The following is a 12,057-nucleotide window of genomic DNA, read 5'->3' as shown; positions in this document are numbered from 1 at the left end:
AGAGGAAAAAAAAGTAGGGGATAAAAAAGGATGACTGATACAAATTAAGAAATCAAGTTACCTGACATTGCAGTCTTCTGAACTCAATAGTGAATTCTACAATGTGCCCAGAAGGGAAATGAAGTGCTATTCCTCAAGCATGCATTGGGCCTCATGGTGACAGTACAAGAGGCTACACACAGAGAGGTCAGAGTGGGAGTGTGATGAGGAATTAAAGTGGCAGGCCATGGGAAGCTCAGGGTTGCCCTGCAGACTGAATGCAGGTGTTTTGCAAAGTGATCATACAATCTGCATTTGCTTTCTCCAATGTAGAGAGACTTGCATGAATTTTGCTGTCTGTTTCTCCCATCATCTAGCTATTATTTAAAATTATTTCTCTGTTAATTCTTTAATTAGATCGATGATGGCAACCTCCATTGCTCACTCCTTGCTAACTTTTCTGGACTAATCAACTCCAAACTCCTATCAACTTCTCATTTCCCACTCAGCTCCACCAGTGGGGATAAGCAATCCTCTAATTTCCCTCATTTGTGAGCCAGGTCTTTGATGCCGGCATCTGGAACGAAAAAAAACATAAATTCTCCCCAATGGATCCACCACAGAACTGATTTGAATGATGCTAGATATACTTTCTTCCTATTCATCTATGCTACAATATTTCACTTTAACAAGATCCCTGCTAGCGTGAATTTACATGCAGGATGAGTGATTTGCCCCATGCCAGAACCAAGATCATGCCAGCTGCAGTCATTGAGTTACAGTACACAGATGACACCTGTGATTTGGAACACTCACGCCTGGTATTTAACATGGTCGATCCCTTCACTCAATAGTATAAGGATGGAGCTTACACAAAACATTCAGAAGACAGTTGCTTCACAGCTCTAATGACCTGGGTTTGATTCCAACCTCTGGTGCTGTCTGGGTGGAGCTTGCATGTCACAGTTGTTGCCCTCCCCCACGAAGCCCTCAGTGTTCCTGTCGTTTCCTCTCGTTTTGTAAAGTCTTTGTAGTTTTAAATGGCCACTGTAAATCACCCTTCTGTGGGTGAGTGGTAGAATCTGGATGGAGTTGATGAGAATGTGGGGAGAATAAAATGTGTTGGATTAGTGTAAACGTGTTTGATGGTCGGCAAAGACTCGTGGGCTAAAGGGCCTATTTCTGTGCGGTATAACAACCTATCTAGATGTACTATGCTGGCTCTTAAAAAGAAATCAGGATCCACGATGGGACCCTGGTCAGTGTGGTTCTCTACTATATCTTGGGAGTCATGCTTCAGAGAGGGACACCATCAATATTCATGATGAAATCCATTACCTCTTGCTGTGAGCCAGCACACCCAATGACAACAAAGAAGTATTCAAAGGCTGAGCTTGTGGTCTGCTGAACAGCCGTGACTTGGTTCTTCAGTCTATGGGAGAAATCTACAAGCTCTGATAGATAGTTCTGCTATAACCCGATAGTTGCATCCCTAAGCCACCTCGTGGTAAAGAAAATCGCATTAAAAAAACAATGATGTCAATGGGGAAAAGGGGGATTAGGATCGAGAAAGTTTCAGACTCGCAATATCCAAATTACTTTCCCTGCAGGATTTTCAAAAATAAAGGCGTTTTTAATAGCCAAAAGTTTATTTTATTACCACAAGCTAAAAATACTTAAGGCTGTATGTTACAGTGCTTAATAGAGTATTGTTGCACAAGTATCAATAGAAGCGATTACTTGTCAAGTTCCCATGGCCTCCCGCGGTAAAACTAAGCAGCCTGTATTCTGTCTGATTACTGTGGGGAAGTTACATGTAAACCTTTTTTTTCCCGCAACTTCCCCCCCCCCCCACCCCCCACCCCCCACCCCCCACCCCCAACCCACCCAAGGCAGCTTTTTCTCTGCTTGTCGATTTCCAAAGTAACTCTAAAGTGGTTCTCTAGTTCTCAATCGAAATCGCGTTATGACCATTTCGGCCGCGTAATACAAATAGCGTGCCCCAATTCGTCCATCGCGTTATATTCAATCTACGGTACGGGAACATGTTGTAGCAGAACGACATGCAGGCAGCTCAAAGCGCTGGTTAAATGTCTTCAACCCTGCCTCCGCAAATTATTCCACCGGCAAAGAAAGGCGATGTCCCGATCATCAAATGTCTGATCGTGCTCAAGCAGCTATGATAGATTCTGGGTGCAGCGAACTCGAGCACAGGCGGGTTAAATGGAAGGCGAGGGGCCGCTGGCGGGGCGGGGGGACGGGGGGGAAACGGGTCCGCTGGCGGGACGGGGCGACGGGGTGGGGGGAGAACGGGTCCGCTGGCGGGGTGGGGGGACGGGGGAACGGGGCGGGGGGGACGGGTCCGCTGGGGGGGCGGGGACGGGGCCGCGCCCTTCTTCCAGTCAAAAAGATGGCGGCGACCAAGTTGTCCCACCGGCGCAGGGCAGAGGGCGGCCGGGGTGAGGATGACGCCCGCCTGGTTACACTTCCGGGCCGGCTGCGGGGTGGGAGCGGAGAACGACAGCAGGTCGGAATGCTGCTGGTTGGGAGGACGGGGGCCATCGTGGCCGGAGTCTTTGGCGCCGCATTCATCGGTTACTGTATATACTTTGACAGGAAAAGAAGAAGAGCCCCCGATTTCAAAGTAAAATTGCGTGAAAGTAAGTGTTGCCCTCTCGGGCTTCGCCCACTCGTTATCAGCGACAACTGCAGTGAATGCATTTAATGGTGGCGGCTGGGACGAACAGTAGCTGAATTATGGTAGCAGTCCCCACCCACCCGTCCTTCACCGTGGGGCCCGCTGTCATTCCTCAAACTTGATCTTCTGGTATCGGCGAACCGACTAAATTCCAGGAGAGTAGCAGCAAAATAAATACTGATAATCTGAAATCTGGTGGAAACATTGAGCATCCTGGTGAGAGAAACAGTTAATATTTCAGGTCGAAGGGAACAGAATGTTTCCAGCATCTATTTTTTTTATTATAGGAGAGCACAGCTCCTCTAAAGAACATTGCGTGCACAAGTCAAGATTGGAAATATACGCATCTTTCTTGCAGTACCGTCCGCTTTATATCGTGAATTTTGGCTAACTCGTCAGGATTTGTTCAATGTAGAATAATTGGAAGTGAAGTGGATTCACAGGTCAAGGACTAATGCAGCTTGATTGAAACAGTAGGTCTATACGAGTGTATAGAAATTCATGAAAATGTATAAGATTTCTTTATTAGTCACATGTACATCGAAACACATAGTGAAATGCATCTTTTTTTTGCGTGGAATATTCTGGGGGCAGCCCGCAAGTGTCCCCACGCTTCTGGCGCCAACATAGCATGCCCACAACTTCCTAACCTTTATGTCTTTGGAATGTGGGATGCAAGTTCATATCTATAGAACATGGAGAGGTTGTAGGTAACTCAGTTCAACTAAAGAAAAATCCTTGGAGATAATTCAATGGTGCAGGCCATTCAGTGCATATTCAGGAGACCTTCTTGGGATCAAGGATGACTTGCTTTCACTTCGTGTGGGTTCCAGGGTGACTGATGAATTAATCAATGTGGGAATAGAGCAGGTCAAGGAGACATTTGACAGGATGGGTGGGTGTGTAGTTCATGAGTGTTGCACTGCTTGCATTGTTTACATTGTGATCCTGAGGCATGGATTTAAGGTTCTTGGTGCCAAGCTAAATGCTCCTTCATTTTGAGCAGTCATGGACTACACATCTCGGGAGTCAGTGGGAATTGACAAGTTTTCAAAGATGCTTTGAGAACATCCTTGACCCTTTTCCACTGTCCACTTCTTAATCTCTTTGTGTAACAGGACTTGGAATAGAGAGTCAGGTGTCAGCTATGTTATCAATGTGCCCTGACAGACTGCAATTAGAACCTCAGCAGGCAGCAATCCAGTGTAAGTTCTGTGGGTTTTGAAAATCCTTTGACAGTGAATGTTATGAGGCTATTTGCATTGGAGACGCATAGTTGCTTCTACGGATCCATAACATATTTCTGTAGTGTCTTTAACATAAGAAATCTCTCCAAGGACCTTCGTCATAGTGTAAGGGTGGAAGGTGGGAAGTGAGGTGGAAGAACACTGGAGTATTTGGGTTCTGAGGTAACAGAAACATGGATGAGCTTTTCAGTAGTTGAGGAGCTGAGGCAGGAATGGACATGAGTAATGCTATTGAGGTGGAAGCAGGTAGAGTCTATTAGGGAGAGGAACTGAAAGCTTACAAATGGAATATAGAACAGTCCAGCACAGGAACAGGCCCATGGTAACGGTGCTGACCACGATGCCAATTTAAACTAATCCCATCTGCCTGCATGTGGCATATATCCCTTCATTCCCTGCCTGTTCATGTGCCTGTTAAAATGCTTGTTAAACATTGCTATCATATTTGCTTCCACCACTTCTCATGGCAGTGCGTTCCAGGCATCTAACACTCTGAGATTTTTTTAAAAAGTGCCTTGTAAATCTCTTTTAAGCTATGCCCTCTGGTATTTGACATTTCCACCCTGAACTGTGACTATCTATCCTTCCTATGCCTCTCATAAGTTTCTATACTGTATTCGTATTAGATTGCCCCTCAACCTCCAACGCTCCAGAGAAAACAATCCATGTTTGTCCAACCTCTCCTTATAGCTAATACTCTCTAATTTAGGCAACATCCTGGTGAACCTCTTCTCCCATCTTGAAGGCTTCCACACCCTTCTTGTGATGTGGCAAACAGAACTGAATACTACACTCCAAATGTGGCCTAATCAAAGTTTTGTACAGCTGCAACATGACTTCTCAGCTTTTATACTCAGCACCCTGACCGATGAAGGCAAGTATGCTGTACACCTTCTTTACCACCCGATCTACTTGTGTTGCCACTTTCAGGCAGCTAAGGACTTTGAGATTACCAACAGTGTCACCTTCACCGATGCCTTCTGGCCCTCTCCCCTCTTCCACAGCTCCTGACCTCGCTCTCCAAGATATGCCTGGGACAGTTATTTCTCGTCATTCCAGGTGGACTTCAGCTTGTAATGTGTTGTGAAAACCAATGCAATTTCTTAAGTGAATTTGAACATGAATCCCTCCTTGGTTAACTTTTATTGTGTATTGATCATAAAATAATATTCCCTTCCAGTTCTATTCGATTTTTTTTTTGAAAGCTATTTCCTGTTCTGATGCTGTGTTCTCATTATCTGTTTGGGATAAGGACACAAACTTCTTGCAGATACTGTTCCTTTGTACCCAATGCATCACCCCAAATAAACGTAAACATTCCCTTTATGTCCCAAAAGTATTAACAAACATTAATAAACACATTAAAATGTTTAAATAGCTAAAATCTTTTCCTTTTTAGATAAATACCATTTAGTGTAGCGGTGCGTGCAAGCAGTGATCTGCTGTAATTTCAAAAAGTAAACCAAGACAGCTCTCTTAGAACAGTGCACAGCAGGGAGCCACTTGACATGATTGATCTGAAAACTGATCATGGCATTTATACAGACAGTGATTGGTTCAATGTGTACATGTATATAAATGTATATGATGAAAAAAATTTGACAAGGGGCCTGTGGCTGACCTCATTTGTACGTGAACCTGCATGTGTGTTGTTTAGAACATTATTTTAAAAATGCAGTGGACCATTTGGCACATCAAGCCTGCTCCACTATTCAATAATATCATGGCTAATCCTATATTTAGAATCCACTTTATTATCCACATATCTTTTAATTCACTTTTGGTGATCCCTTTTTCATTACACTTCCTATCATGCCACTTGCTGTACCTCTCTTTTTTGGTTAGCCTTCTACATATCACATTGAGATGTTTGTCAGGGTGCATAAATACAAGTCATTGAAGTTTGTTTGAGGGACATGTTCACTTATGCCAAACTATAATTCTAGCAAACACCTGGAGAGAAGTTAATCGAAATAGATTGAGTAAAATTAGTTTATGACTTTGGCAGCAAGGTAACTGGTTATTTGTTACTATTTATTCAGAACATTTTAGGTAGAGACTCTACTGGAGGACTTAAGCAGATATTCTTGTCTGGAGGTTTTTGTGTAGTACTGAGGGAATGCTGCATTCTTAGAGGTGCCGTTTTACCTATGTGTCACATGTTAAAAATCTAAAATGCTTGATCGAAACTAGTTTGAAATTGCGGTAGATGGCTGGAGCAATGGTAGTGTAGTGCAAGTGGGAAGGGAGACAACTGAGAATAGAAGGGGTAAAAACTAATTTGTGATTGCTTGAGCTACTATGACATTGCAGTATCTGCTGCTGGCTAATTCCCCCATCAATAACTGGTTCCATGAAGGTCTAGTCAAATATCATGAGGGGAGAATTTTAACTCCAGTAATTCCTTTAACATTGTTTAATCAGATAATAATGGTTGCTTGCCTATTTTTTCCCTTTTCATGTGTTTTTTTTTCTTCTGCTTCTCTTTCCAACCTGCTGCTCAAAGTTGCTTGGCAGTTGTGGATGAGTATGCAATACCGACAGGAAAAGAGTACAACACTGAATTTGTAGGAGACAATTGCAAAAATATTTTTTAAATATTTAAAAAAAACTTAATTGGGCAGCTACAGTATAAGCTATTAAGCCTATTTTGAGAATAAGTACTTGGAAGTATTTCATAAGCTAAAATGAATCAGCGGTTACAATTACAAAGTTTGCTAGAACAGAACATGTATTTCTTTAAGCGTACTACAGTTTGTTATTTTGTTGAAGTAATTCATTAATTGAGCAAGAAGGGAACTAAAATAGAATTTTGGTTAGTAGAATGAAAGTTTCATGAATTTATGTGTGTTTTGCTTCCTATAATGGAAAAATGTGTTACTTCTGATTTTAAAAGTACATATACATTTTAGTGCAACTTTAATGCAATTATCCAAAGTTCTGTGTGATTAAAGTTACAGCTTAATATTTTAGAACTAAATTGCATGTCAGAACAAAACAATAAATTAGTAATCACAAATTCAGGATCATGAAAGGCCACAAAAACTAAAGTGATACTAGAACTATTTGTTACTTGACATTTAAGGCCTAACTTTTTCACTTGGCTGCATATTGAATACTTGTACTTTCAGCTCTGATAAAGTGAAGTAAAACTTTACAATTTGCAACTGCCATCAGAATAACACAAGTGTGTAAGGGGAAAGTATTTAATTGTCATTGTAACACAATGAAACAGTTTGCTTCTAGCTAAATATCTGCTAAATTTTAAAGCACATTTGAAATTATGGTCATTCGAACCATTGCTGAGACAGAATATCTTTTCCAATTGTTTGGATGAAAAATACTTTATTTACAAGAATAAGTAGAATATTATATTGCTGGATCTGCTATAATTATTCCTTAGCCAAAGCTATGGAATGAGTCCAAAATAAAACAAATGATTTAAAATTTACTACATGGGTAAAGAACAAACTTGAACTTAACTCAGAAGTGTGTAAAAAGTAGTGACGCTGTAACTGACTTTTGTAATTGTGACAATCTATAATAGTAAACAATTTCTTTTGAGCTTCTATTGAATATAATCATTCATAATTTGCATTCCTGTGACTTAGTATGTAAGTGCCTTTACATTGACTTAATCGCTTCCAAATTCGAAAATCACATTTCATATTACATTGTTTACATTTATGGTTTTAAATAGTTGTACTGACTCTAAAAAAAAATTACAGGAAGAAGAAAACAGCAACAACAGGATAAAGCAAATGATTGTATTGGCAAGGTAACTTATCCTTATATACTGGCAAGTGGTATTGTACATAAATCCTTGAGTGTTGTGATGTTGGTGCATATATAGATTAGGTTTAGTATCTGGTTTCTGCTGAGTTATCTGATCACACTTAAGGATAGTCAGGGCTGCTTACATTAGTTTTGTTGTTTTGGGTTATACAAGGGTTAGGGGCACGAGGTACATGAAAAAACATTCCTGGAAAATGCACTGAGGGTATGCTTAGGCTGAAATGTGGAGAGAACAATACTTTAACTACACCTAACACTCTTGATACACAAGTGATGATAATGAAGTAGTGTCTCTAAACAGACTGTTTGTTTGATATCCAATCTGAAAGAGTAAGAATTTCTTTAGACTATGAGCAAGATCAAAGCTGTTGTCTTCAGTTCTCATTGAACTTCATTCCATAGCCACTGACTCCATTCCTTTATCTGTTAACTGTCTGAAACTGAATGACATTTCTCAACTTTGGTATCAAAGGTGAACCTGGATGTGCTTCAGAAAATGTTTCCATGCTGTCACTAAGAGCAGTGATTTCCATTTCATTGCTTACCTCAGCTCATTAGCTGCTGTAATACTCGTCCAAGCCTTTTTCACCCTTGGGCACAAGTATTCTGAAGCATCTTATTCATCCCTCCATGTACTTCAAATTAAAACTCCATTTCCTAATTTGTGTCAGGTCCTGTTCACATATGGATTCTGAGCTTGCAACAACTGTTTTAAAATCATCATTCTTGTTTACAGTTCCCTCCTTTATCTCTCCTTTTCTTCAATCATATGACTCTCTGAAATAAATGTGTTCTTCCAAATTTGGCTTCTTAATCATCCCTTAGTTAATTGTTCTATCATTGCCAACTGTGCCTTCAACTGCTAACATGCTGAGCTCTGGAATTCCCTTCTTAAATATCTCTTATTTCCTACTCCTACTTAAAACTTGGTCTTTGGGACTTCTGTTCATCTTCCCCAATCTCTCCTCTGGTTTCTGGAATAATTTGCTGTGTTAAAGGTGGATATAAATACAAATTTTCATTGTAGGCTAGATGTAATGTGACAAGATTAGTTAAAGCTTTATTCATGAATATAAAAGTATATGAAATAAATTGAGGCTTTAAATAACCATAATGCACTCTTCAGGTTTAAGGTAAATTCATATTGTTGCAATATATGTTTCTCAATATCATGTTGTAATTTCAGTTACCCGATTTAAAAGATGTTGAAGCTGTACAGAAATTCTTTCTCGAAGAGGTCCAGTTGGGAGAAGAATTGTTGGCAAGAGGTAAACCTGGGATGTTATTGTTCATTATCTACTACTTTAACAACCAGAGCAAATTTTGCACTAATACTCTTCAATTGCCTGGCTGAGTGCAGCCCCTATAACATTCAACAACATCAAAACCATCTAAGATCAAGCAGGCCACTTGCCTGGCACCCCAACCATCACCTAAAACTCCCTCCACCATCCATGTGCCATGGCTGTAAACTGTATCATCTGCAAAATGTACTGTATTTATATATGTGAAATGGACAATGCTGGAAACAGCAGATCAGGTAATATCTGTGGGAAGAGAACCAGAGTTAACATTTCAAGTCAAAGACCCTTTGTCAGATGTCAATTCTGGTTCTCTTTCCACAGATGCTGCATGACCTGCTGAGTGTTTCCAGTACTTTCTACTTTCTTTAATATCAGAATCAGTATCTGCAGCTTTATTGGTTTCCAATACTATATTTACTTAGGCCATTTCACTGTTTAGTTCAATCTGAAACCCAGGGTCTTAAATCTGAAAAAGGTAAATTACAAAGGCATGGAATCTGAGTCAGACCACTCTGGGCCCCATATCTAAGGAAGGATGTTCTGGCATTGGAGAGGGTCCAGAGGAGGCTTACAAGAAATGATCCCGGGAATGAAAGGGTTAACATACGAGGAGTGTTTGATGGCTCTGGGCCTGTACTCACTGAAGTTTAGAAGGATGAAGGGGGGATTTCATTGAAACTACCAAATATTGAAAGGCCTGGAGATAGTGGACATGGAGAGGATGTTTCCAGTAGTGGGAGAGTCTAGGACCAGAGGGCACAGCCCCAGAATAGAAGGACATCCCTTTAGAACGGAGATGGAGGAGCACTTGCTTTAACCAGAGGGTGGTGAATCTGTGGAACTCATTGTCACAGACAGCTGTGGAGGCCAAGTCATTAGGTATATTTAAAGCGGAGGTTGATAGGTTCTTGATTTGTAAGGGCATTAAAGGTTATGGGGAGAAGCCAGGAGAATGGGGTTGAAGGGGGAAAAATAAATCAGCCATGATCAAATGGTGGAGCAGACTTGATGGGCCGTATAGCCTAATTCTGCTCCTATGGCTATGGTGGATTGCAAAATGACAAGACAATTAGCAAATTGATGTATAGTTTACAAGTCAGTCTCCAAGGTAAAATAAAACAAGTGAATTGGTCCATTTGTAGCTATCAAGAGAAGCTAAAGATGGTACTAGATTGAAGCAAAAGGCTTATGACATTGTTTAGGGAAAAAAAGCAGTAATCCTGAGGATTGGGAAAGAATTCAGAATTCAGCAAAGGAGTACCAAGGCTTTGAAAAGGAAAGGTGAAGTAGAATAAGTGATTACTGAAAACTGTAGACAGATTGTAAAAGTTTCCATAGACCTCTCGAAAGGAAATGATTAGCAAAATATAATGTGGGTCCCTTACAAATTGAGACAGGAGAAGGTGGTGCTATGGAGATAGTGAATATACTAGTTGTCATCTTACAAAATTTCATAGATTTTATAACAGAATGGAGAATAGTAAATGTAACTCCACTACTTCAAGGAGGAAAGGAGAAAGCAGGGAAACTGGTTAGCCTGGCATCAATAGTAGGGAAATAGCTGAAATCTATTATGAAGGATATATTTTCTTTTAAAGAGGTGACAAAGTAGAGCTCGGAAAAATAAAAAGGTTTATTACTTAATATTAGATTTATTACACTTAATATTAAATTTCAACATTTTCCCTATTACTGAAAGGGGCTAATTGCTACTAAATGCAGTACCCCTTGTCCGCCTGCCTTATTTACTGAATCATGTAGGCAAAGGGGAAAGAAGATTTCCTTGCTCATCTATGCAGGTATACTCAAGAGATTGTTCCTGCAGTCGTTGAGAGTGGATTAGATAGGATGTACCACAGCTCTATTTAAAAAAAACACAAAATGAGGTTTGTTCCTGAAGGATGAGTTACTGGAAATCTAAACTAGTCTCTTCAGAAATAGAATGATGGAAGTCAAAATATTATGGTGCTAAAAGATCAGTCCTAAAACAAATTATTGAAATAACCCAATTTAAAAATGGGTCTTTAAACCAATTTAACCCAACTTAAAAATTTAAAACCCAGAATGTGAATAGTGATGGGAAGGGCACATTTATTCCCACTCTCTATTTTACTATTTGACTGGGATTACAGCATTTATCCTCTTGCAGGACCCTGGCCTTAATTATTGCACCATTGCTCTACTGATTTTTCAGGTGACTATGAGAAAGGAGTTGATCACTTAAGTAATGCGGTGTCGGTATGTGGTCAGCCGCAGCAACTATTGCAGGTTCTCCAGCAAACACTACCACACCAAGTGTTCCAAATGCTTATCCAAAGATTGCCAGCTGTTAGACAGGTATGACAGTATCCCTTCCTTTCTCCATACCTATTCAGTTATTTCCTTCAATATCTTGTATTTACTGATTGTGAAAAGTATTTCTATTTCTTAAAATTAAACATTATGGTTTCAATGAGTCAACATATTTTAGTTTTGATACTACTTGCCAAAGAAATTATTACTGTGAAGCACTATTTTGAATCAAATGATTGTTTTGAAAGCAGCAAGTCAGAGTACTACTGACATCATGGCCTATTCAGTTGGATGTTTATAATGCCAGCTCTTAAAACATCATTGCAAGTGTAAAGTTAAAGTTGTATTTAAACAACCTACAATTCTTTTTCAAATGCAAGAGCGAAAAAAGTCTGATTTATAGTATTTCTAATAATTTCTCTTTCCCATCTTTCAGCGTTTTCTTGCAGGAATGAATGCACAGAGTTTTGTGGATGATGATGTTGAATAAAATGTTTACACTTTCTTCGGCTCCAACAAAGTTTATTCCATCAATTGTGAACTCTAACTTCAGTGATTTAATGTTGAATCAAGTTTACAAACTAATTCAAAGTTGTACCATTCACTTTCAAAATAAAACAGAAGCCTTGGTCCATCAATGTATTGAATTCCTGTTTCCATCTACCTTCTTGATTATAACACTCATTTCACTTGACACCAGCATTCTGGACATTAAAAAATGTGGTCATTCTTCTAATACAAG

At 39.9% G+C, this 12,057-nt stretch overlaps 1 protein-coding gene across 1 annotated transcript; it reads left to right on the top strand.

Moving 5' to 3' along the window:
* Positions 1-701: 701 nt before the first annotated feature.
* LOC127570582 (uncharacterized) lies at positions 702-11,953 on the top strand. The gene is made up of 8 exons (XM_052016303.1): positions 702-800; positions 1,976-2,193; positions 2,596-2,639; positions 4,634-4,798; positions 7,653-7,702; positions 8,906-8,987; positions 11,218-11,360; positions 11,752-11,953. The coding sequence occupies exons 1-8, from the start codon at positions 702-704 to the stop codon at positions 11,803-11,805; spliced, it is 855 nt and encodes a 284-aa protein (XP_051872263.1). The 3' UTR covers positions 11,806-11,953.
* Positions 11,954-12,057: the final 104 nt, after the last annotated feature.

This window comes from Pristis pectinata, chromosome 1, assembly GCF_009764475.1.
Source record: "Pristis pectinata isolate sPriPec2 chromosome 1, sPriPec2.1.pri, whole genome shotgun sequence".
NCBI lineage: Eukaryota > Metazoa > Chordata > Chondrichthyes > Rhinopristiformes > Pristidae > Pristis > Pristis pectinata.
Note: the sequence above shows the minus strand (reverse complement) of the source record. Positions and strands in the feature narration are given on the sequence as shown.

Bases quoted from the DNA above. Each gene is read 5' to 3' on its own strand.
- LOC127570582 (XM_052016303.1), top strand. From the start codon at position 702: ATGAGTGATTTGCCCCATGCCAGAACCAAGATCATGCCAGCTGCAGTC. The intron at 4,799-7,652 runs GCAAGTATGCTG...AAAAAATTACAG, and splicing joins CAGCACCCTGACCGATGAAG to GAAGAAGAAAACAGCAACAA. The intron at 7,703-8,905 runs GTAACTTATCCT...TTGTAATTTCAG, and splicing joins CAAATGATTGTATTGGCAAG to TTACCCGATTTAAAAGATGT.